This window comes from Dunckerocampus dactyliophorus, chromosome 1, assembly GCF_027744805.1.
Source record: "Dunckerocampus dactyliophorus isolate RoL2022-P2 chromosome 1, RoL_Ddac_1.1, whole genome shotgun sequence".
Classification (NCBI taxonomy): domain Eukaryota; kingdom Metazoa; phylum Chordata; class Actinopteri; order Syngnathiformes; family Syngnathidae; genus Dunckerocampus; species Dunckerocampus dactyliophorus.
Genome location: NC_072819.1, coordinates 45138079 through 45158739, shown reverse-complemented (window position 1 = coordinate 45158739; position 20661 = coordinate 45138079). Strand labels below are relative to the sequence as shown.

Here is a 20661-nt window from a genome sequence, read left to right as displayed (position 1 = left end):
CTGCACACAATCTTTTGCCTTCTTGTTTAGCTTGGGAGAAAGATGACTAACAAATGCACAGTTTATCTTATTTACTCTTAAGTGGCTTAAAGCTAAATTACGCTTCGCAAGTGCAGATTGGAGCTCGGGAATAAAGACCCGTATGTGCTGCTGCTCCAAAGTACTTTACAGAGCAGAATGACTGTTATAGTGAGCTAATGTGGACCTCCAAATACATTTGATGTCAATAATGAAATGTATCTGTTGTGCAAAAGGAAGTACAGTACAAAAAAACTCCAAATTAACCTTTTAGGTCCTACCTCTGCTTTGCTATTGTATTTCTTCTACATTGCTACAAGAGTGCAGTCAAGTGCCTTGACAAGTGTTTGGGGTATCTTAAGTCATCCATTGACTTTGGCCTCATCTTTTTAGATCACACATCCGTCACTTAAATGGGGATGTGTAGACATTTTATATCCACCGTGGTGGCTAAATATTTAAATGACTCAATGAAAAGTGTTGTGTATTGAGTATCATGAGCAATAAAGAATTGCTTTTGTAAAATGTACACAGGTGGTCCTCGGGTTTACGAACGAGTTCCTTTCCTAGACTGTGATGTCTAGGTCAGAAGTCAAGTTTTAGTGCAAGTCGGATTAACTCCTAAGTCACTCGCACTGTACACAGAACACGTGAAGGATGTGTAAAAAATACAGTGATAAAAAGATTAAATACAAGAATTCAGTGAAACAGTGCTAAAAAGAGAACAACTCCTTCATTTTATCCCTGTGGTTGTCCTACCTTCTTAAAATATTGTCCCAGGCAAGTCTGAAAGGATAACCTCCTCTTCTTGCCCCAGATCAGCGCATGGTGGCAGCACAGGGAATCCATGACCTTTGTAGCGTTCACTAGCATTCAGTAAACTTTATTCTTAAAGGTTGTCACAATAGCCGAGCGGTCAGGACCAAAAGAGAGGCCAATATCGGTGGGCGTGTCTCCTCTTTCGGAGCTTTTTATGATGTTCATTTTCACTTCCACGGTGACGGCCTTCCTTTTCTTTGGTGCACGGGGAGGCTAAATGAAGTGTAGAAAGTGAACTAATAAGTGATGATATTCCTTCTCGGTGTGCGCGCTGTATTCTTCCGCCCGGCACGAGGCACACACTGCATTCTTGGGCTGCGCATGGCACGTATTTTTCCGCCGCTGTAACTAGTTCTTGAGCAAGTTTCTTATTTACAGACCAAAAATGTTTTTTTTTTTTTAAATTCATTTATGGGAACGCGTCCCTAACCAGGAAACTTGACAACAAGAAACGTCGGAAGCCGAGGACCACCTGTATGCAACTTCGACTAGCTCCCTTCTACATTTGTGTGTTTGAGCAGAGGAGCCTTGTGCCGCAAAAAAGCGTCATAAATCACAATTTAAAGATTCCTGTTTTAACAGTTTGATTAATTGCCATATTGTCACCTTCAAAGTCAGGTGATGAATATAAGCAACTAAAACTTAAAACAGGCACCGTACGTTTACTCATTCAGGTATACTTGTATTGGGAGAAGCCTAGCATTAACATGGGATCCGCTTATTTTTCCATGACTACCTTGATTAAGGTATGTTTCTGCTTTAACTTGTTTGGTGATCCGTGACCACATCAACATGACTTTATCATACTTGCCCTGCTATTGTGTTGAGAATCTCTTTAGATGCAATACTGTGTTTTGTATCATAGCTCCAATTTTAATCATTTTATCTCAACTACTGTTTTTCAGTCACACACTATTATGTGTGATAAGAACACACCTTTTAATGGCAAATTAGTATGTAGCATAACGATGAGAAAATGAGTGGAACTACAGTAAATCTTCACAACTTTGGTTGACGTCACTGCACAGTGAACAGCAACTACCTGTATAAAAACACCAGTATAGTCATTTGGCCTGGATGGTAAACACCAGTGTGCAACTTTCTCTGACCGAATGACAAGAGGGAGCAAATTTGAGCCTTTCTATCTTGTATTTGTTTTCCATATGACACCCTTTTGCCAGCTTTTACATGAGAATGTACAGAGTTAGCGCAACTGTTTGTGTCTCATAACATAGTCATGTTTTCCATGTCATGTTATGTGGTATGTTCATTTAAATGTAATGTCATATTTGCTTAGTTGACCTTCAAACCACAGAAGTGGGTTCAAAGTGTGATAAAAGATCATTTTCAAATTGTGAAATGGAATGCATTTGTGAATTGGGGATATGCTATTTGCTTACCAATGTCATTTTTCTCTGTCTTTTTTCATGTTTATGAAACAAAGTCAATAATAAGCCAATTAACACATTATACTGGTGTAATAAAAGTTTTGACATCACATCACGTGTCATGAAATGATGCAGCAAATGTACATTTCCATTTGATGCGGACACCATACGTGTAGCGGTCGTAAAGTGCCTGAACAAGCGTCTTTGAAAGCATTTAAGGACTGAAGAAAGTTTGTAATGACGGTTCCGTAATGAGCCGGTTACGTAATATAATTTCTCATAGGCTTGCCGGCGCATCTAAACCATACCGCTATCATCTTTGAGTGCATATTCTCAATTTTATCCCACCATAATTGTGTCAGGAAAACTTTTGAAGAAGTCAATAGCAGGACAACAATATGATCAGGCAATTTATTAGAATGTGAGGGTGCAGAACATCCATCGTAGTGTAAAACAATCCCTGTTTGGAACGGCAAGCTGCTCTGATACCTCATTAGAATTAATGAACTACTTGCATTACAGTGTTGGCACAACTACTTTGATTTTTAATAACTATATAAACATTGTAGTGCGAGTTAAAGGTTGTTGTTGTTTTTTTGTTTTTTTTGGAACAATCCTAATGTTTGATTTATACCTATGCTGTTGGCCTTAAATGGTGGAGACTTGTTCTATAACGCTTGATGGAGTCCGGACACAAATTCTTGGTAAAATGGCTCTGAGGAGAAAAGAATTGAAAAGAGTTTAGTCAAAAACAATAAATCAGTACACACAGTTGCAGCTTAATAAATAAAAATATCTCGGAAAAGTACATTTATTTCAGTAGTTCATCTAAGTAGAACACATTCTATAGATTCACTAGGCACACAGTGAAATACTTCAAGAATGTTTTTCTAATAGTATTTATACTTTTCACAGCTAATAAACCACAAATGCAGTTTCATAAATTGTGATGAACCGTAAAATAAAAAAGTTATATATTGTAAATGAACTGCAAAAACTCATGAAATCATAACTTCTGCACAATGTTGAAATTGATGGCGTTTGGCCTGTACATTGTAGAATGTGACTAACCTCTGTCAGGCTCAATAAACGAATGTCTAACAAGGAAGTCCAGCACCACCAAGGCACTGTTTGGTTTGAAATCTTCAGTGGCCACACGTTCCTTCACCTGAAACCAAGACTCAATCGTAATATTTGGAAGTTGAAGCAAGTCATTCGTGATTATGTAAACTCGCCTCATCTATGGGCAGAAGGTAGAAGTCCTGCACTTCTCCATCGCCTGCTCTGGGATTGAAGGAGGGAGGAAGTTCCAAATCAAAGACAAACTGACTTTCTGCAAACACCCCCTCTCCATCTTCATAGGTGTAGCTGAGGAACAATTGTAATAGTTCGAGACGTGGTTGTTAATATTCTATTAATGACAGTAGTGTGTATTATCTTAACATTAACTTGGATGTTCAGCTTGACGATGGACACTTGCCTTACAGTGGACACAGGGCGGGCCTTCTCTGCAAGGGCTTGTGGGATACATGCTTCTTCCTGGCATTCTTTCACCAGTGTGTGCTTGATGCTCATGCCAGCAGCCAGACCGCCTGCTGCCTTCAAAGACACAATATCTGATCTAGTGGATTTGGTGTTTTGGTATAATTTGCTTGTTTAAGGTCAGTGTACACAAGGGGTGGGAATCTCTGGCCACCTCACGATTCGATGCGATTACGATTCAGAGACCTGCGATGCGATGATAAAACGATTATCGATGCATCTCTTTTTGTGATCAATAGTTTTTTCATGCATAATTTTTTTCTATATATAATTTCTTTTTACTTGCTGTGTACTACGAAAACACCGCATATTTGTAACAATCCACAATTAAAATAAACATGAAACAGATGAATTTACTTCCGTTATCTTTTAATAATTGGAAGGTTACATCTACCAACATATTCCCATTGCACAGAGCCAGCAGGAAAAGTAAAGTGCGCCAGTAGCAGCATGTATAAAATTAACCAACATTAAAAAATCTGCCATTATTCACAAATACATAATAGACTTCTGAAATCAAACTAAAATCCCGAGCTTAGAATCTTAAAATAATATTTTTGCTGTATAGCAAAGTCAAAAACAGCTTTCATACAAAACATCGATTTCTGTACCAGCGGCTCTCAGACAAGAATAATGTTTGCAGTATATTATGAATAACCAAAAACAACTAGGCTGCCCTTATTCACTGCTGCCCTGAAAGCCAAAGTGCTTCCAGACGCTCGCTATATATCCAGCGGGTGCGGGTCGGAGTTGACGCTCAGCCATTCTGCTAGCGTCTTACACTTAGGTGCACCACCATAAACTGTCCGGGCGGCGCTTCCGCTTTCCGTTTTTTTTTGTTCCGTCAGCATCTATTATTGACATTTATGAATCGATTAATAATCGGCTATGTCCGCATTGCGATACATCTAAGAATCGATTATTTCCTCCCACCCTAGTGTACACTGTGTTCCAAATTATTATGCAAATGATAGTTTTCTCTGATTTTGCTAAATAGTCAATATAATCATAATTTTCACGTCATCAACCTTTTGAATTTAGAACTTGAATGTTATTGAACAAACCTCCCAATGATAACAGTTTTTTTCAAAAATAAAAACTTGAAATGCACGGTTCCACATTATCATGCACAACAGAGTTTCATAGCATTTCACTGGTTGTTAAGAACCGAAAATGGTCATTTGTTGAATTTGCAGCATAAGGAGGTCATATTTACCGAAAGCAAAAGCTATTTCAATCACTAACATTTTAACAGGCCAAGTCACATGTTAGCAAAAGATCCCTTCTTTGATATAACCTTAACAATTCTTACATTGAACCTGTTAGTTTTCGGAGCGTTTCTGTTTGAGTTTCTTTGCAAGATGTCAGACTAGCCTCCCACAACTGCTGTTTTGTTGTGATCTGCCTCCCCGATCACAATCATAGATTTTTTTGCTTGATGATGCTCCATAGGTTCTCAGTTGGGATGAGGTCAGGGGACAAACCATAGGTTTCTCTCCTTTTATGCTTATAACAGCCAATGACAGAGAGGTAGGTATTCTTCGCATCATGAGACGGTGCATTGTCATGCATGAAGCCCATTTTGCTACAGAAGGTACGGTTCTTCATATTGTACCATGGAAGAAGGTGGTCATACATACTTTGCTGAGGTCATTTTCACACCTTCAATGACCATAAAGGGCCTACAGGGCTCTCTCCCAATGATTCCGATCCAAAACATGACTCAGCCACCTCCTTGCTGACATCACAGCCTTGTTGAGATACGCTGGCCGTACTCTACTGCATCCATCCGGACCACCCAAGGTTGCACGGCCTTCATCAGTAAACAGGATTGTTTGAAAATGAATCTTCGTGTATTTGTTGGCCCACTGCAACCGTTTGTTTGCGAGTATTGGTTAGGGGTGGCCAAATACAGTAGTGGGTTTATGCATAACCGCAAGCCTGTGGAGGATCCTACACCTTCAGGTTCATGGGACTTAAGAGGTTCCAGCTGCTTCAAATACCTGTTTGTTGCTTTGTAATGGCTTTTTAGCAGGCGCTCTCTTGATTTCATAAATTCGTTTGGCAGAAACCTTTCTTATTATGCCTTTATAAGCACAATCCCAGCTGTCATTTCAGTCATTCACAAATTTCTTCACTGTACAAAAGTTTTTGTGAATTATTGAATGTTTTCATGCCTTGTCCAAGGCATTGCAATATTTGACGCATTTTTTTGTCAGCAGAGAAATCCTTTTTTTTCCCCATATTGCTTGAAATCTGTTGCATGCTTAATAATATGGAACATATTTTTAAGTAGTTTTCTTTTAATTGGTCTCACCTGGCAAACTTATTATAATTATGAGTTGTCCGAGATTGATATCAGTAATCCAAAGAGCCTCAAGACACAACGCCATCCACGAATTTCTTTGAAAAACAAAAAAAATGTATGTTTATGACACTAAAATCCTATTTGCATAATCATTTGGAACACGGTGTATACTAAATAATGATTGCCAACAACTCGACACCGTGCTGTATGGCTACCAAGAGTGTTTATTCGGGCTGCTCGTTGTCATCAGTTTGTACTCACTAAATTGTCCAGCAGTCCAGGATAGGTCTGTTTCGTGGGGGAGCGCCGTGCAAGCCACATGCTGACTTCCCCGCTCTCATTAACGGTGTAACCATTGACATGGACTCCATAGCGCTTCACGCCAAAAAGACCTGTTGAACAGTAGAACAGGCAGCAGACAGGCCACTAGCACTACAAAGGTGCACACTGGGTGACTTACTGGTAGCTGCTCTTTCCATCCACATCACAGGTGAGTCTGAGAATTTGTCCATAACACTGAACCTCTGATAGAAGACAATTAACGATACTATTTTTATGTCAGCGTGTGTGTGTAACTGGACAGACACTGAACCGGTTTTACCAACTTCAAAAACTGATCAGTCATCGGATATCATCGAGATTTGCAACGGTCCGCCCAACCCTAGTATTTAAACTACATTACACCCGGCTGAAGCATGTCTCACCTCATCTCGCCATCCTTTCAAGCAGTGCAATGAACGGTCTTGTCTAAGCATCGACAGGACATCATCCACAGCCTCCGATCTTTTCGCGTACGAGTCCAGGCTGTCGCACAGGGACACTGCGCCCCCTTGTGTTGGTTTGAACACGTCTCCATAGCGCGTCAACAGTGAAGCGACGTGCGGGAGAATCCAACCAACTTTGCTTCCGTTCACCTCAAATCGCAGGCAGTTTGCGCGACAAGAACCTGTGGACATCGATTTGTGAGCGAATCGCATTACAGACAAGTTACACGTATATTAGTCATTTACCTGGCAAATAGAAGTTATTCATTCGGTGGAGCAGCTGCAGTATTTTATCTGACCAGGCAGAGTTAGCCATTGATGCAATATGTCTGGACTAAACCTCTTAATGCGCTATTGGACTCCAGTAAAATGTAACAACTTGGTATAAAGTTTACTGTTTCTAAGAAGTTTGTTTACACTCGCGTCAATGGATTCAATGTCTAGAATTGCTTTCTTCTTTTCTGCCGGGAAAACGGATTTTAGGTACAATACTGCCACCTACTGGAGGGTGGATATAACGTTCACTTGAAATACAATAAATTGACTGTGCACAGTCTTTGACAGTAGGTGGCGATAGTCACTTACAATGTTAGGTATGGAATTGCTAGGGGATACAGAATAAGAAGCATCTGCTGCGTAATAGTGCTGAAAATTTCGTCTCTTTTTAGTGAGTCGGTTTTATTCGCTCGGCTCATAAAAAGAGACGGCTCTTCCGGCTTACCAATGGCTCCTCAGATTTTTTTTGTTGTCAAACTGTATTTTATTACCAAATAATGTGTGTTGTGTAAAATAAATTACTAATGTAAAAAATGCACGATGTCAAATGTTTATTATTTCTATGGATTTATTTAAACCTCAATGAGCGGCTACAAAATATAATATACAATTGGCTCCCAACGACGCTAACCGATTCGTTCGCGACCGACACATCACTACTGCGTAATGGGAAATGTACATGAAGGAAGTCAGAGGAAGATGGAAATTTGTATTTCAAGTAGCAAATTTAGCGATTTCATATTGAATGGAATCGAGTCAATGCTCGCACCTGTTGTTTCCAAATAAGTCGTAAATTTGAGCTACCTTTAGCAACCATTTTGCTAACGTCAGCGGTCGTTTGGCTAAGGGTTGGCTAGCAGGCTAACATCAGTGACACACAGAAGGTAAGATTTCATTGTACCAACAGACTATAAAAATAATAAAGTGAGTCATTGTAGTTGTGCTACGCCTCACTTAGAAATATCTACACCAGGGGTGTTGAAAGTGCGGCTCGGGGGCTATTAACGTTCTGTTGCTTGTTTTTTTTAACGGCTCGTGGCACACTGTAGAAGGAAAATAAAAGTGACAAAAAACTCCAGCAAAACTGGGAATAATACAGCAAAAAGGCACATTGCAAAGACAAAACGCTGAAATGTTGATCCTAACAAATAATAACAAAGCTTTGTCTTTTTAATAATAATTTCGTAAAAACATTCAAGCGGCCCTCTGCATTCTATGAATTCTTAGTGTGCGGCCCTCTGTGGGAAATGTTGCCAGCTTGTTGTTAGCAAATTTAGCCAAAAGAGTATCAGCGAACATAGCTGTGTTCACACATGCACTTCAACCGTCCTCCTCACTCGCGCCGCGCACACACAAGTGCTCCCCCTGATGTGTTCATGGCCACACAAAACAGTCGGACATGACAAAGTCTTAACACTCCACAAATATCGCTACATCATCATACTTGCCTGTTGAGAGACGTTTCTTACAACCTTATGTAAAATTAACAATAATGATAATGTAGCTACTTGGAAGTTAAGTGCGATGATAAATGTTCTGTGTTGTTCGACTGTATGTGAAGCCTTGAAAGCGTCGTGGTGAGCGTGTGTATACAGCGCTGCAGGTGTGATGACAGCTACGTTTGCTGATATTCTTTTAGCTACATTTGCTAATATTCCTTTGCCACGGTTACATCTTAAAGCAAACAGAACTCTTATATCAGCATCAGAAGCTATTCATATTGAGGTATTGGGATGGGATCAGAAGTAAATAAATGTGGATCAGTGCATCCTTACCCTGGTTTACACATTTTGAAGTGACACTGTATCAAACTTGTCACTTTTTTGTTGATTTGTCACCGTCATCCGTGTTCTAATCAACCATATTGTTATTGCAAACTCCAGTTGAGAACCATGGCTTCACCCGAGGTGAAAATGCAGGAAATGAATGAGGTCGTCATCGTCACAGTGTCCGAGGAGGCCAGTGGGAGCCTCACTTCTGTGGTGGAGGAGGACAAAACAGTGCTAGTGACGGCACAGCTCGGCCATCAGCCAGGGTTTGTACCATCACACCACACAAACACATTGAAGGGTGATATTACCTGCCATGACAGATCCAGTAGCACATCCTGTGTTTTTGTTTGGATGTAACTTTCCAGGGAGGAAGTCCTGACAGTTACTCAGGTTGAAACAGATGATGAGAGTAAAACAGATGGCCTGTCCAGTGAAGAAGCCGTGATTGGTAAATGGTTCCATTATATGCATCAATGCCAAGAGTGATGGAGTATGGATGGAGATAATGACTAAAGGACTTTACAGTAGAATAATGCATACTTTCAAGTTAGCTTGGATTTTGTTGCTCAATTGAAGGAGAATTTTGGTTTCCCTTGACCATGTTTTTTGTTTTTTTTTGTCTGCAGTGAAGTTAACAGAGGAGGTGGATGTGGAAGCTGATGTGTTCTACCCCATCACATGTGGAGACGCCAAAGCGACACTGGTGTGGAAGAAGTTCGTCTGCCCTGGGATTAATGTGAAATGTGTCCAGGTACAGTCTAGGGTTGACAAGGCAGCGTATTAATGAACCAGCGTATTAATGAAACAATTCAATTTCCATGGCCTAAATAGCAGTGTTGACAGATCAACGTAATTGTATTGGTACCCAATGTTATTTGAAAAAGAAATGGCGCTACAAAGTCATGAAATCAGGAAAAACATGAATACTAACACCATACAGTATACTGTATAATGTTGTAAATAACTGTGCTCTGTAGTTGCCTACTCTCACAGTTGGGAATTGAGTGCGCTGCTCATAGATACTTTGTCAGTGCTTGTATCTCTTTTACTGCTGGTCCCAGTTTCCGGCTTTTTTTTTTTTTTTTTGCTCTTCTGCTTTTAGTTCTTGAGCAAATCATAAACCCAAATATTTACAGACTGAGCTACTACCATCATTAACATATTTATCTTTTTTTTTTTTTACATATATATATATATAACTGACGTGGTTTCATGTGGGGAATAATGTAAAAATCTTTGTCTTTTGTTAGTTCAATGATCAGCTCATCAGCCCAAAGGAGTTTGTCTGCCTAGCAGGCAAGTCCACCCTGAAGGACTGGAAAAGAGCCATCCGATTCAACGGCACCATGCTCAGGTCTGGATCAAATACTATTTTGTAATCAATGACTTGGATTATTTTGTAGGGGCGCAACGATTCATCCAGTAGATCGATGCATTGATTGATATTCCTACAATTCAACTACAACGATCTGAGTTTAGCAAGTTTTTCATTCTTGGATGGCATATATCGATCTAACATCGTTTAAAAAGGTAATCAGTCGATTGAATCCATACCAGGAAATAAAGTATTGGATTTAAGCACGGGAGGCGTTATATAGATGTGTTTTTTTTTTAGCACTTTTAATGATAAAGACATTCAGTCTGTGTCTGTAACGTCATCGTCTTCCAGGCATGTGGTGGTCATGGGAGTTGTAGTGGACCTGTGACATTCAGTTGATTCGCTTTTTCTTCTTTTGGTCAGTTGAATTCACTTCATTCAGTAGTCATATTTAAGTCATTATTGTCATTATTTGAAATTCCTTTTAAGTGACATTTATGGGGACATTATGCAAAGTAAAGGCCTTTTGTACGCCTGGAAGTTTGCAGTCTCGTAGCAATGACGCTTCGTGATGTCATCATCCAGCGCGGCGTGTCCATGTCAAAACATATACTTAGAAGATGGAGGAGTCATCCCGACGCTCTCAGCGGCAAAAGGTACAAGGAGGCCACATTACTTGGTAGTTGCTGCACCGTTCTTTCAAATGGCTGCTCTGATCAGGAGGATTATCAGCATAAAAAAGCCATTGGCGTGTACAGGTGAAAAAGTTTCAACACCTACGGTAATTGAAGATACCATTTCACATTAATTTGCTGAGGAATTTGCATAATGTCCCTCATTTTTGGATGCAAGGTGCAGGTTTGGATTGCACTATTTAAAGTAAATAATTCATCATGGCAAGCTATACTACCTACCCTCCGTTCATCCTGATTTTGTATTGCATTTTTAACCCATTTTTTGTAGTCACTGATAATGTATTCTTAAGTATGTCAGCATTATTAATAATTTATACCTGATTCCCTTACACAAAACAATGGGAATCTAGGAAACTTCACCTGCACTGTCCAGTATCCAGGTTTTTTTTTTTTATGCCCTCCAAAGCAAACGTCTCACCGTAAGCTATTTCTCAGGAAGATCATGGACTCAGGCGAGCTGGACTTCTACCTACATGCAAAAGTCTGCTCCAACACCTGCCGCAGCACTAAGATTGACGTGGTGGGAAACAAAGTGGCCGTCAGCGCTGATCAGTCTGCTGAACTGGCTGGTGCCGCTTCATCCAGTGCTTACTGTGAGTAGATCAGACCTTATCCTGTGAAGTTCAACTCTCCCTCAGGACTGAATCTATCCTCCCTGACATCCATGACACCTTATCTCTGGACACCTTGGAAAAACATCACATTTGCTGTTTTTTAGGGGTGTCCCGATACAACCTTTTCCACTTCTGATCATGAGCTGAGTCATACATACTTTAAGTACTTATTTTGTTATTATATACTGTAATTATTTTCTTATTATAATGCTGTACATGTCCAGAAAGTAGACATCAGTGTAGTTTGATCCTGGCAATGCACACACACACACACACACACACACGGAATAGTTTTTGTTTGTTTTTTGTTTTTGTTTTTTGACTGTTGTTAACAGTTGCGCCTTGGTGAAGGCCTGTGCATCATGCGCCTCCCCAGAAGCTGGGTAAGGTTTTTTCCCTTGACCCAGCTAACATAACATAGACAAAGTTCACTGCAAAAAAGAGCTGGCCAAATATAAGACAAAAAGACTCGATTTTTTTTGAAAAAAAAACGGAAAAGTACGGGTAGTGAAATTATCTGTCCATGCAGCAAGTAAATTTTACTTGGTAAGATATCCTAAATTCTGATTTCTTGTCATTTCTTGTAAATTAAGATCTAGAAATAAGCAGGACCGAAGTCCGAGGTTTAGGATCTTACATCTAAAAATAAGCAGGACCTTTAAGCCGTAAAGCCTTATTTTTAGAATAAAATAATCTGTTTCAGAGCCAAACCGTCACCAACATAGCATTAGTATTAACTACACAGGCAATGGTTTAAACAACATTTGACAAATTATGTTCTGTTTGGATTGTAGTGAATGGAGGATCCCTGACAGAGGCATCTGAGGAACCGTCAGAATGGGTGACAGCCATTAGAGGTGATTCTGAATCTGCACACACCAAATAAGTTTAACTTTAGGAGACTGTGGTTGTGGCTAACAGTGTCACGCTGTTTGTCTGCTTGTGTTTCTCCAGAGGACTCTGTAACATTCTGGCATGCAGTGAAGGAGGCAGGGCTGCTGGAGGAGGTGATTGAGGACTTCCAGAAAGAGCTACAAGAGGTGCTGAAGGGGCTGCAAGAAAGAGTGTCTGAACCACCACTGCAGGTCAAAGGTCAGATCCCCAAACTAGGATGGTGTAAAGTTACAAGTTGATTTGTGATTTGCCGTGGCCGATGCTTTACATGGCTGTTAACATGGGCTCATTTGTTTTATCAGATGCCGTTTTGCTGAATAACATTGTGCAGAACTTTGGGATGCTGGATCTGGTGAAAAAGGTTTTGACTAGTCATAAGAGCCAGATGGATCATTACAGAGAGCAGTACACCAACAGCCTCGCTGGTCAGTCTTTTTTGGGGCTGGTGCCACATACAGCAACATATATACTGTACATTATATCACAGATGCTTGCTATTTATTGTCTTGCACTTTCTGTGTATGACTTGCTCTTAGTATTGATGAGATGTGTTCCTCCGCAGCTCTGGAGCAGCAGTGTGATCAGCACAGGAAGCGAGCCAAGGAGCTGAAGAGTAAATCTCAGCACCTCAACAATGTCCTGATGAACCTCACCCCTGCACCTGCAACCCCGCCACGCAAACGCGCCCGATTGAGCCGCACCACCTCCAGCCCAGCCACGATCAGCCCAGCGCCCGCACAGGTCACGCTGCCTCTCAGCCAGCTGAGCGGCGTGGCGCTCGGCAAGCTGCTTACTGTGGCGGGAGCTCCCGCAGCCACCAACTTGGGCGGATACACTCTGCTGACCTCGCCCCTCAACGGCTCTGAGCTGGTGGCCGACGCGTCCAACCTTACAGTGCTGTCCACTGTGGCGGGTCAAGAGGGGTCATCCGCCGAGAGCAGCTCTACCGTCTCTTTTGTCAAAATGGTCAGCCCTCAGTTCCAGTTAGTGACTCTGCCAATACAGGGCCTGGCCACCACTCAAAACACGGCCATTGCACAGCCGGTCGGAAGCATCGCGGTGGTGGATGCCACGGCGACCAGTGCAGACATTTTTCTACAGGGAGTTCAAACTGGTGGGGATGAAGGAGGTCAGCCCAAAGAGGTGAGAGGCGATGACATGCAGCAGCTGGCGGAGCAGCAGTGATGGAAAATTAGCATTCTGTTTATTCAGGGATACTTCCTTAGTTTTTCTTTTCTTTTAAACTGCAACTTTTTCTTGGCCCTAGCAGTATTGAAGATGTTCTCACGTTAATTTAGTGCAATTCATATAATAGCTGAGGAAAAGTGGCACACTTTAATTAGTCAAGTTTAGGATTACTTGGGTTCTACTCTTGTCTTTCTGCGTGAGTGTTTACTGTATGTTTTACAGTCATGGAAAAAATGATTAGACCACCCTTGTTTCTTGATCATTTTAATGGCTGATTCAACTAAAGGTACCTACCTTTGTTCACTCAAATATAACAATGACAACAAAAATAGCTTCTAAGAGTTACATTTTTTTGGCAGTACAATGCTATAGCTATTCATGTAAGAACTTAAGTGATTTTGGTTATTAGCAAGAAAAAACATGGAAGTTGCTAGATATCACCTCTTAAATGAAACCCTTATGAGCTGTATTTGTTATCATTGTTACATTTGTCCAAACAAATGTACCTTTTAGTTGTACCAGGCGTTAAAATGGATCAGTAAACTGAAGAAACAATGGTAGTCCAATAATTTTTTCCATGACTGTATCGTCAATATGTGTCCTGTTATTGACTGGCAACCAGTCTGGGGTGTTATACCCCACCACTCACTCTAATTTGACTGGGATAGGTTCCAACTCACCTAGCTTTTTTTTTTGACCACATTGGGAAAGAGTAAGACCAGTGTCTGTTCTCAAACCTGTACTAAACGGTCGCATGCCAAGAAGAAAGAACATGATGGATGGCCTAACTTTTCCTGTGTTGCGTTCTGCTTCTTGGTTGAGTTCCTAATCATGTTAAGCAATTTACACCAACAAACAAAATGTCCCATTTTCCTTTGCTGTTCTATAAATTGCTTGTAATAATACGTTGAAGTATTTTAATTTCTTGCAACTGTAACTGTTTGACATGAAATATTTGATTAGGACTTTTTCATTTGTGTTATGATTTTGTATGTATCCCATGTGATGTATGTTGCTGCTCCTCTCCCACACCCAGTTGGTGTTTGCACTAATGCACACTATATCATTTTCTTTAGTCACGGGCGCTATTAAATATAAAGATTTCAAGTCCCTAAATAAAAAGCTGTTTAGTAAGATCTGTACAGTCTAGATTATAGACTAGTTCATAAAATACGTCATGACCTGTAAATGCATCATGAATTCATTTTGAAAATCCTGTGCCTTGATAGTGCATTGAGACAAAGGGAAGTTCAGTTTAAAAAATGTAGTAAGATTGTACATAAGCACAACAAATTAGTATGCCATTGGGATGAGATAAGATCAAGATATAATTGAACAGGTTGGAACTGTTGTCATTCTACTAGAGGGGCAACTACCCAACACCCCGGCTGGGGCTGGAGCCTGCCTCCACAAACCCCAGCGGAATGAGAATGAAGTTGAGCGCCGCTAGACCATGTGCTAAAAAGCCCGTGCTGTCAACTCGATGTCCAGCGCGGCTCTTAAGGGCCAGAGAGTGTATCTTGACCTGCACTAGAGTGGTTTTATTATTATTTTTTTTAAATCTAATAAAGAAAAGTGAATAATATAAAGACGGCCCCCGCATCCTGTAATTTTTCTACATGCGGCCCTCGGTGGGGAAAGTTTGGACACCCCTGTCTTTTGCTGACATGTACTAAACTGTTGCAAGTTTAACAGAACAAACCTGCCCATGCGAATGAAAGGAACAGGAATAATGCCCTTGATTTCTTCGCCACAAGGTGGTGACAGTATACAGGCGCATCTGAATACATAAGAATCTGATGCATGTTATTTGATTTCAGGAGTACACTTCAGGCTAAGAGACGGGAAGCCTTTGATTACAACGTGAACCAGTAGTTTACAATACCGAACTTTTTAACAATGTTTAAAATTTTATGAGATACTGAAGTTTAGGTTTTTACTAGTTGTAGGCTATAATCATCAAAACTATTATTCCTGTGGCAGAGCTACGTGGTGGTCGTGGCCACCCTTGGTCACTCTCTGGCCTGACAAACGCGGCTCTGTAATGCAGAACGTTAGTTCAGCCTAACCGCCGTTTCCGCTTGGATGCATTTCACTGCAGCACACAACTTTCTGTGTGGAGGAACTGTCAATAAAACAGCGTCTTGCATGAACTGGTAAGTTTTCCATGAGTACTTGGTCAAATTTTCGCACTATGAGTGGGCATGTCAACCAAGGAGTCTAAAGTTAAAACAGGAGTGCCAATCGGCATCCTCTTCCGTATTAGACCTCTGCGGGTTTGGCCGCCATGATGGTGAGCAGAATCCAGAAACTATGCATTGAAAAGCAGTGGCGGAGCTACGGGATGACCGTGGCCACCCCTGGTGACTCTCCGGCCACCTCACTGGCCATGTAGACAATTCAGGTATCAACATATTGCCACTGCTATGTGAGTAATGGTCTCACCTTGGCCACCCCAAGGAAACATTTCTGGCTCCACCACTGTATTATACTACTACCCATTCTTAAAATATTTCACTGTGTAGTGAATGGATGCAATATAAGAGATGCACTTTTTCAATTGAACTACTGAAAAATTCCAATTTATTGAAACGCACCTCTTTGTGGTGCCTGGTTCCTGGAAAAATACGGAAGAATGCGCAATAAAAATGTGAATAATTTTAAAGGAATAATATATTAATGCGACTTTTTTCACATCAGATTTGTTTTTGTTAGATTTGACATATTCACCGTGCCGTCATGTACGTGCGTGCAGTGTGTATGAATCAATTCATTTTAAATTGATCTACGTTGAGAAATAACCAACACAACAAAGTTGCAATACATCTTGGACATCACTGGCAACAAAATGGGGAAACTTTTGTTTTTTTCCCCTTATGTGAATTTGCATTTAGTTTCATTTAATTTTGCTTTTGTGGACAAAAGTTGTAATCGCGGTCTTGATGATTTTATTAAACAAGCAGTGGTGGACAGCAGACAAACTATTACACACACAAGAAAGCGGGCGAATATAGCAGGCATGTTTTGCCGCATTGTGGTTCATCTTACTTCCTGACTCAGTTGGTCGTAGTTTGAGAAGAAAGGCTCCTCGACCGAGCGCGTTAACATCTTGAAATGACGACGCAGGAAGCCTCCGTAGCGTTTGTCCCACTTGATGTTGTTCAGTTTGGGTCGGATCCTCCTCATGAAGCCCCCGTAACGCTTCTGCAGCTCGCCCATCTGCTCCTCGGCGTCGCTTCTCTTTGTCTTGGGGCCAAACTTGCGTAAAAAGCCACCGTAACGTTTAACGAGGTCATAGCCGCGGAGCGTGTCGTCCTCTGCGGCGCTCTCGACTTCTTCACCCGGCTTCTTCAACAAGTCGCGGTCGGTCCACCAGGGAGAAGCCAGCAGATCCGAGGTGGTTTCGTCGAGCCTCTTCATCAACTCCACTTCGGCTTGTTTACTTGCCACTTCTCCCTCCTCATCTTCTTCCTCTGCATCTCTCACGTTCTCCAAGGCCGGAGCGTCCTCACACAGCCCCGCTTGATCTTGACACAACACCCCGCACCACTGCAACACACCCACGGAGGAAAGTGAAACCCCCAGAAGAACATGGAACGAACAAGTGATTACAGGTGGGTGGGTCGATTCATAGGTCGATACCACGGCCATGTGTTTGATATCATTCAGTTTTCTTTGTTTATTTTCAGAAATAACTGTTTTTGTGTGTGTGTGTGTTGTTCATATTTACTGTTGACAAGCCCAGGGACACAGGATTTGAATAAGAGCCAATAGTGTTTAGTTGTTTTGCTCCATCAGTTGTAATGAAAGGGAATAACTCTATTAATTTGTTAATGTTGTGTTGTTTTTTTTAATGTAGTGCTAATACTGTTACTACAATGTCCTGTTATTTCAACATTGCTAGATTGTTCACAGATATTTTTGTTTGCCTTAAATCTTTGTCCTGTGTATTCTGACTAAAATAATGAGCAACAAATTTAAAGCAAAAAATTACAAAATCATTCAATTATCTTGAAAAATATCCAAGTAAAAAGTGTCGGCAATACTGGCCCTGTATTTACTTGGTATGGGATCGATATCTCTATTTGTAGTGTCGCCCACCTTAAGTAATAAATTGTAACCAACAGTAGCTTACAAGCTAATATAATTAGTAATTAATATTAGCAATATTACCCTAATTAGTCATTATATTTAGTATTTTTTGTATTTCCATACATGTAGACATATACATATTTTAAAGAATATTAATAAAAAACACAAAAGAAAAGAATCTAAGAATTTATATTATACAGTATGAGATAAGATATTTTAAAATGTAGATTTTAAATGTAGAAAAATAATACATAAAATCAACTTAAATGATGCAAACACACGACGGGATCACTTATAAAACTGTCACAAATTGCCTTGTCTTGTTTTTTAAAATACTGCACATATGTCAAGGAAAAAAAACAACCCTCAAAACATGAAAGCAAAAACTAAGAAAAGGGGTAACTGAATGAAATGTTCTTACCAGACTGCTGAAGGCGCCGTTGGGCTTTAGGATGTGCTGCAAGCATTTGTGACACTGTGAGGAACAATGTGTGTGCATGGATGGGGGCAAGCTCAGCATCAACACCAGAACATACCACTCCATTCTGCGATCGATTCCTGACAACACACATAGGCATAAGTTAGGTCTGGGGGGGCAGCGAGGGTACGTCTCATGTTGATGTCAAAGTATGGAACCGAAGAAAGCACTCTTACAATCTGCATTGAGTTGTATCTACCTCCGAACAAACATGTAACGGAAGCTGGAGGAAAGTTTGTTAGAGATGGAGGATGTGTGTGTACCTCAGGAGTTGAGCAGATACTTCCAGCCAAGTGAAGATGTGCAGAGTTGCATCCACCATCTGACGTCCCTGTCCTCCCTCTGACTCTCAATGCTTGTTCCTCCTCCTCTTTGCCTTCTCTTTTTATTACGGGAATTATGACGGTGTCACTGCATGCGCATCACCGCAGCGTCCCAGTGCACCAATGGGAGAGAACCAGAATGCGTAAATATGCTTGGGGAGTTTCTGACAAAAACACCCACACACAGTAGAAGGCATTGAGAAGACGTATAAGGGAGACCACGCAGTTAGCCCTCACAAGCATAATACTGAAATGTCTCTAATTACGAATGTAACCTTTTGTGTTTACCGTCCGTATTACAATTATTGTTCTGTTTGCTATCCAAGAATACAGGGGTACCTTGGTTAGCGTCCCTACTAGTTCCAGAAGGTGTGACTCTAACCGAATCAATTTTTCCCATAAGAAATCATGTAAATCCAATTAATTTGTTCCATAAAGCGAAAAATGTTGACACAAAACACGTTTTTATAGTTTTACAGTTATAGTTTGACATGCAGAAAACAGTTAGAAATAAGTGTTTGCCCACTTCCTGATTTCTTTTTTTTTTTTTTGCATGTTTGTCACACTTAAATGTTTCAGATCATCTAACATATTTAAATATTAGTCAGTGACAACGCAACTGAGCACAAAATGCAGTTTTTAAATGAAACCTTTTATTATTAAGAGAGGGGACCAGCTTACAGAGGTTTTAACTGACATTTTTAGTCTCTCCTTAGTGCGTGCTATTGTCCCTGCCTGGCTTAAATTGGCCACCATCATCCCGGTGCCAAAACATGCCAACATCAGTTCCCTTGACGACTATATACCAGTGGACCTAACCCCGATCATCTCAAAGTGCTTCGAAAGACTCATCCTTAGGCACCTGAAGACGTCTCTCTCAGCCACATTAGCCCAGCACCAGGATGCTTACAGGGCAAAAGGATAGATGGTGATGCAAAAAAAATAAGAAATCAGGAAGGGGGTAAACACTCTTTCACACCACCGTATATATAAAGTATGAATGAAAGGGATAAATGAACAGTTAAGGTTACTTTTACCTTCATTGAAGACATGAGTCTTGACTGACCCCAAAGACACGATGTGGCAGGGAGATCAACCACCACCACCTTCCTGTTTTGACATGAGTTGTTTCTTTGTCAACAGCAGGCATCGCTGTACGTCTTCAAACAAAGCACGAGGCTCTGCGAGCTATCCATCAGTCAGCTACAGACACGGGAGCTGTGAGTTTGATCATTTTGCTTTTCTTCCGCGAGCAGGCTAACCTAGCATGCTGTTAAAATATGACTGTGGTGTTAGCATTGTAGCTCACATAGCTATGCTAGTGTTGCTAACGTTTGTGTCCTCCCCTACTCCTTCATGTTATGTTGTTTTATGTGATAGAGTTACATTGTATATGTCAAAAGTGGATAAAGTACACATTAGCGCTTGTGCACACTCTGTCAGAAACAACACAGCTCATTAGCAGTAAAACTACAGACACACAACACAGCGTGTTCCAATTAGGGCTTATTAGCTGGATATATTCCAGCATCACGGGCAACACAATGCCAATACACTATTATGGGACCTCTGAGACGTATTTGAAATAGTTGAAAAATACTACACCACATAATTTCCCAATAAAAGGATGGCCTAGTGCCTTCAGTCCAATGGTGAACATGAGGACAACTGCTGTATCGTCAGTGGTTCCAGCTGGGATGAAAACACTTCTCAACAAGATGTTTTCAATCACGTAAGAACCCTTCCCAGCATATTTCTTCATGAGAAAATAATGAAGACCTCAATACATTGTGCCTATGAATGGACACTAAAAGGTGAGCTGAGAATCCTTCCTGTGGTCTTGACATAATGAATCAACAGAGGCAGACACTGGTGCATTCACTCTCCCCTTAAGGGTTTTCATTTTATTCCAGTCACTCACTCTCATGAAAAGTGATGATCTGCACGGAGAGAGACCCTGCCAGGTAGCGTCCTTAAATTAGAACACACTTGGGTGCAACCACCGGTGGTTTCGGCGCAGCTACGCTACTCTCAACATATTTTACTCTGAAAGCGGTATTGAATGGCTTATTTTCTGCTATCATGTCTACTATGTTGGGCAATAAGAGTGTAAAAGGTGACTGTGGGGTGTTATTTCATGTCTGGACGGCTTTAACAATGTTAAAAAACGCA

General features: G+C 40.9%; 3 protein-coding genes across 3 annotated transcripts; 1 reads left to right on the top strand and 2 right to left on the bottom strand.

Annotated features, from left to right (window-relative positions):
• Positions 1-2606: 2606 nt before the first annotated feature.
• tpk2 (thiamin pyrophosphokinase 2) lies at positions 2607-7158 on the bottom strand. Its single transcript, XM_054769097.1, has 8 exons — positions 7086-7158; positions 6780-7021; positions 6536-6599; positions 6337-6467; positions 3706-3824; positions 3461-3593; positions 3297-3393; positions 2607-2940 (listed from the first exon to the last, which is right to left on the bottom strand). The coding sequence occupies exons 1-8, from the start codon at positions 7153-7155 to the stop codon at positions 2894-2896; spliced, it is 903 nt and encodes a 300-aa protein (XP_054625072.1). The 5' UTR covers positions 7156-7158; the 3' UTR covers positions 2607-2893.
• A 469-nt stretch (positions 7159-7627) lies between these two features.
• Positions 7628-15669, top strand: gmeb2 (glucocorticoid modulatory element binding protein 2). The gene is made up of 10 exons (XM_054769071.1): positions 7628-7999; positions 8999-9150; positions 9253-9335; positions 9514-9638; positions 10138-10241; positions 11336-11493; positions 12309-12371; positions 12469-12606; positions 12711-12833; positions 12971-15669. Exons 2-10 carry the CDS (start codon positions 9008-9010, stop codon positions 13591-13593), a joined length of 1560 nt encoding a protein of 519 aa, XP_054625046.1. The 5' UTR covers positions 7628-7999; positions 8999-9007; the 3' UTR covers positions 13594-15669.
• An 871-nt stretch (positions 15670-16540) lies between these two features.
• Positions 16541-19597, bottom strand: pdyn (prodynorphin). Its single transcript, XM_054784123.1, has 4 exons — positions 19527-19597; positions 18430-18577; positions 18110-18246; positions 16541-17145 (listed from the first exon to the last, which is right to left on the bottom strand). The coding sequence occupies exons 3-4, from the start codon at positions 18230-18232 to the stop codon at positions 16636-16638; spliced, it is 633 nt and encodes a 210-aa protein (XP_054640098.1). The 5' UTR covers positions 18233-18246; positions 18430-18577; positions 19527-19597; the 3' UTR covers positions 16541-16635.
• Positions 19598-20661: the final 1064 nt, after the last annotated feature.

Bases quoted from the DNA above. Each gene is read 5' to 3' on its own strand.
- tpk2 (XM_054769097.1), bottom strand. From the start codon at position 7,155: ATGGCTAACTCTGCCTGGTCAGATAAAATACTGCAGCTGCTCCACCGA. The intron at 3,594-3,705 runs GCAAGTGTCCAT...ATTGTTCCTCAG, and splicing joins CGCCCTGTGTCCACTGTAAG to CTACACCTATGAAGATGGAG. The intron at 2,941-3,296 runs GTTAGTCACATT...TTTTCTCCTCAG, and splicing joins GTTTATTGAGCCTGACAGAG to AGCCATTTTACCAAGAATTT.
- gmeb2 (XM_054769071.1), top strand. From the start codon at position 9,008: ATGGCTTCACCCGAGGTGAAAATGCAGGAAATGAATGAGGTCGTCATC. The intron at 9,336-9,513 runs GTAAATGGTTCC...TTTTGTCTGCAG, and splicing joins CAGTGAAGAAGCCGTGATTG to TGAAGTTAACAGAGGAGGTG. The intron at 12,607-12,710 runs GTCAGATCCCCA...TTGTTTTATCAG, and splicing joins ACCACCACTGCAGGTCAAAG to ATGCCGTTTTGCTGAATAAC.
- pdyn (XM_054784123.1), bottom strand. From the start codon at position 18,232: ATGGAGTGGTATGTTCTGGTGTTGATGCTGAGCTTGCCCCCATCCATG. The intron at 17,146-18,109 runs GTAAGAACATTT...GGTGTGTTGCAG, and splicing joins ACGGCGCCTTCAGCAGTCTG to TGGTGCGGGGTGTTGTGTCA.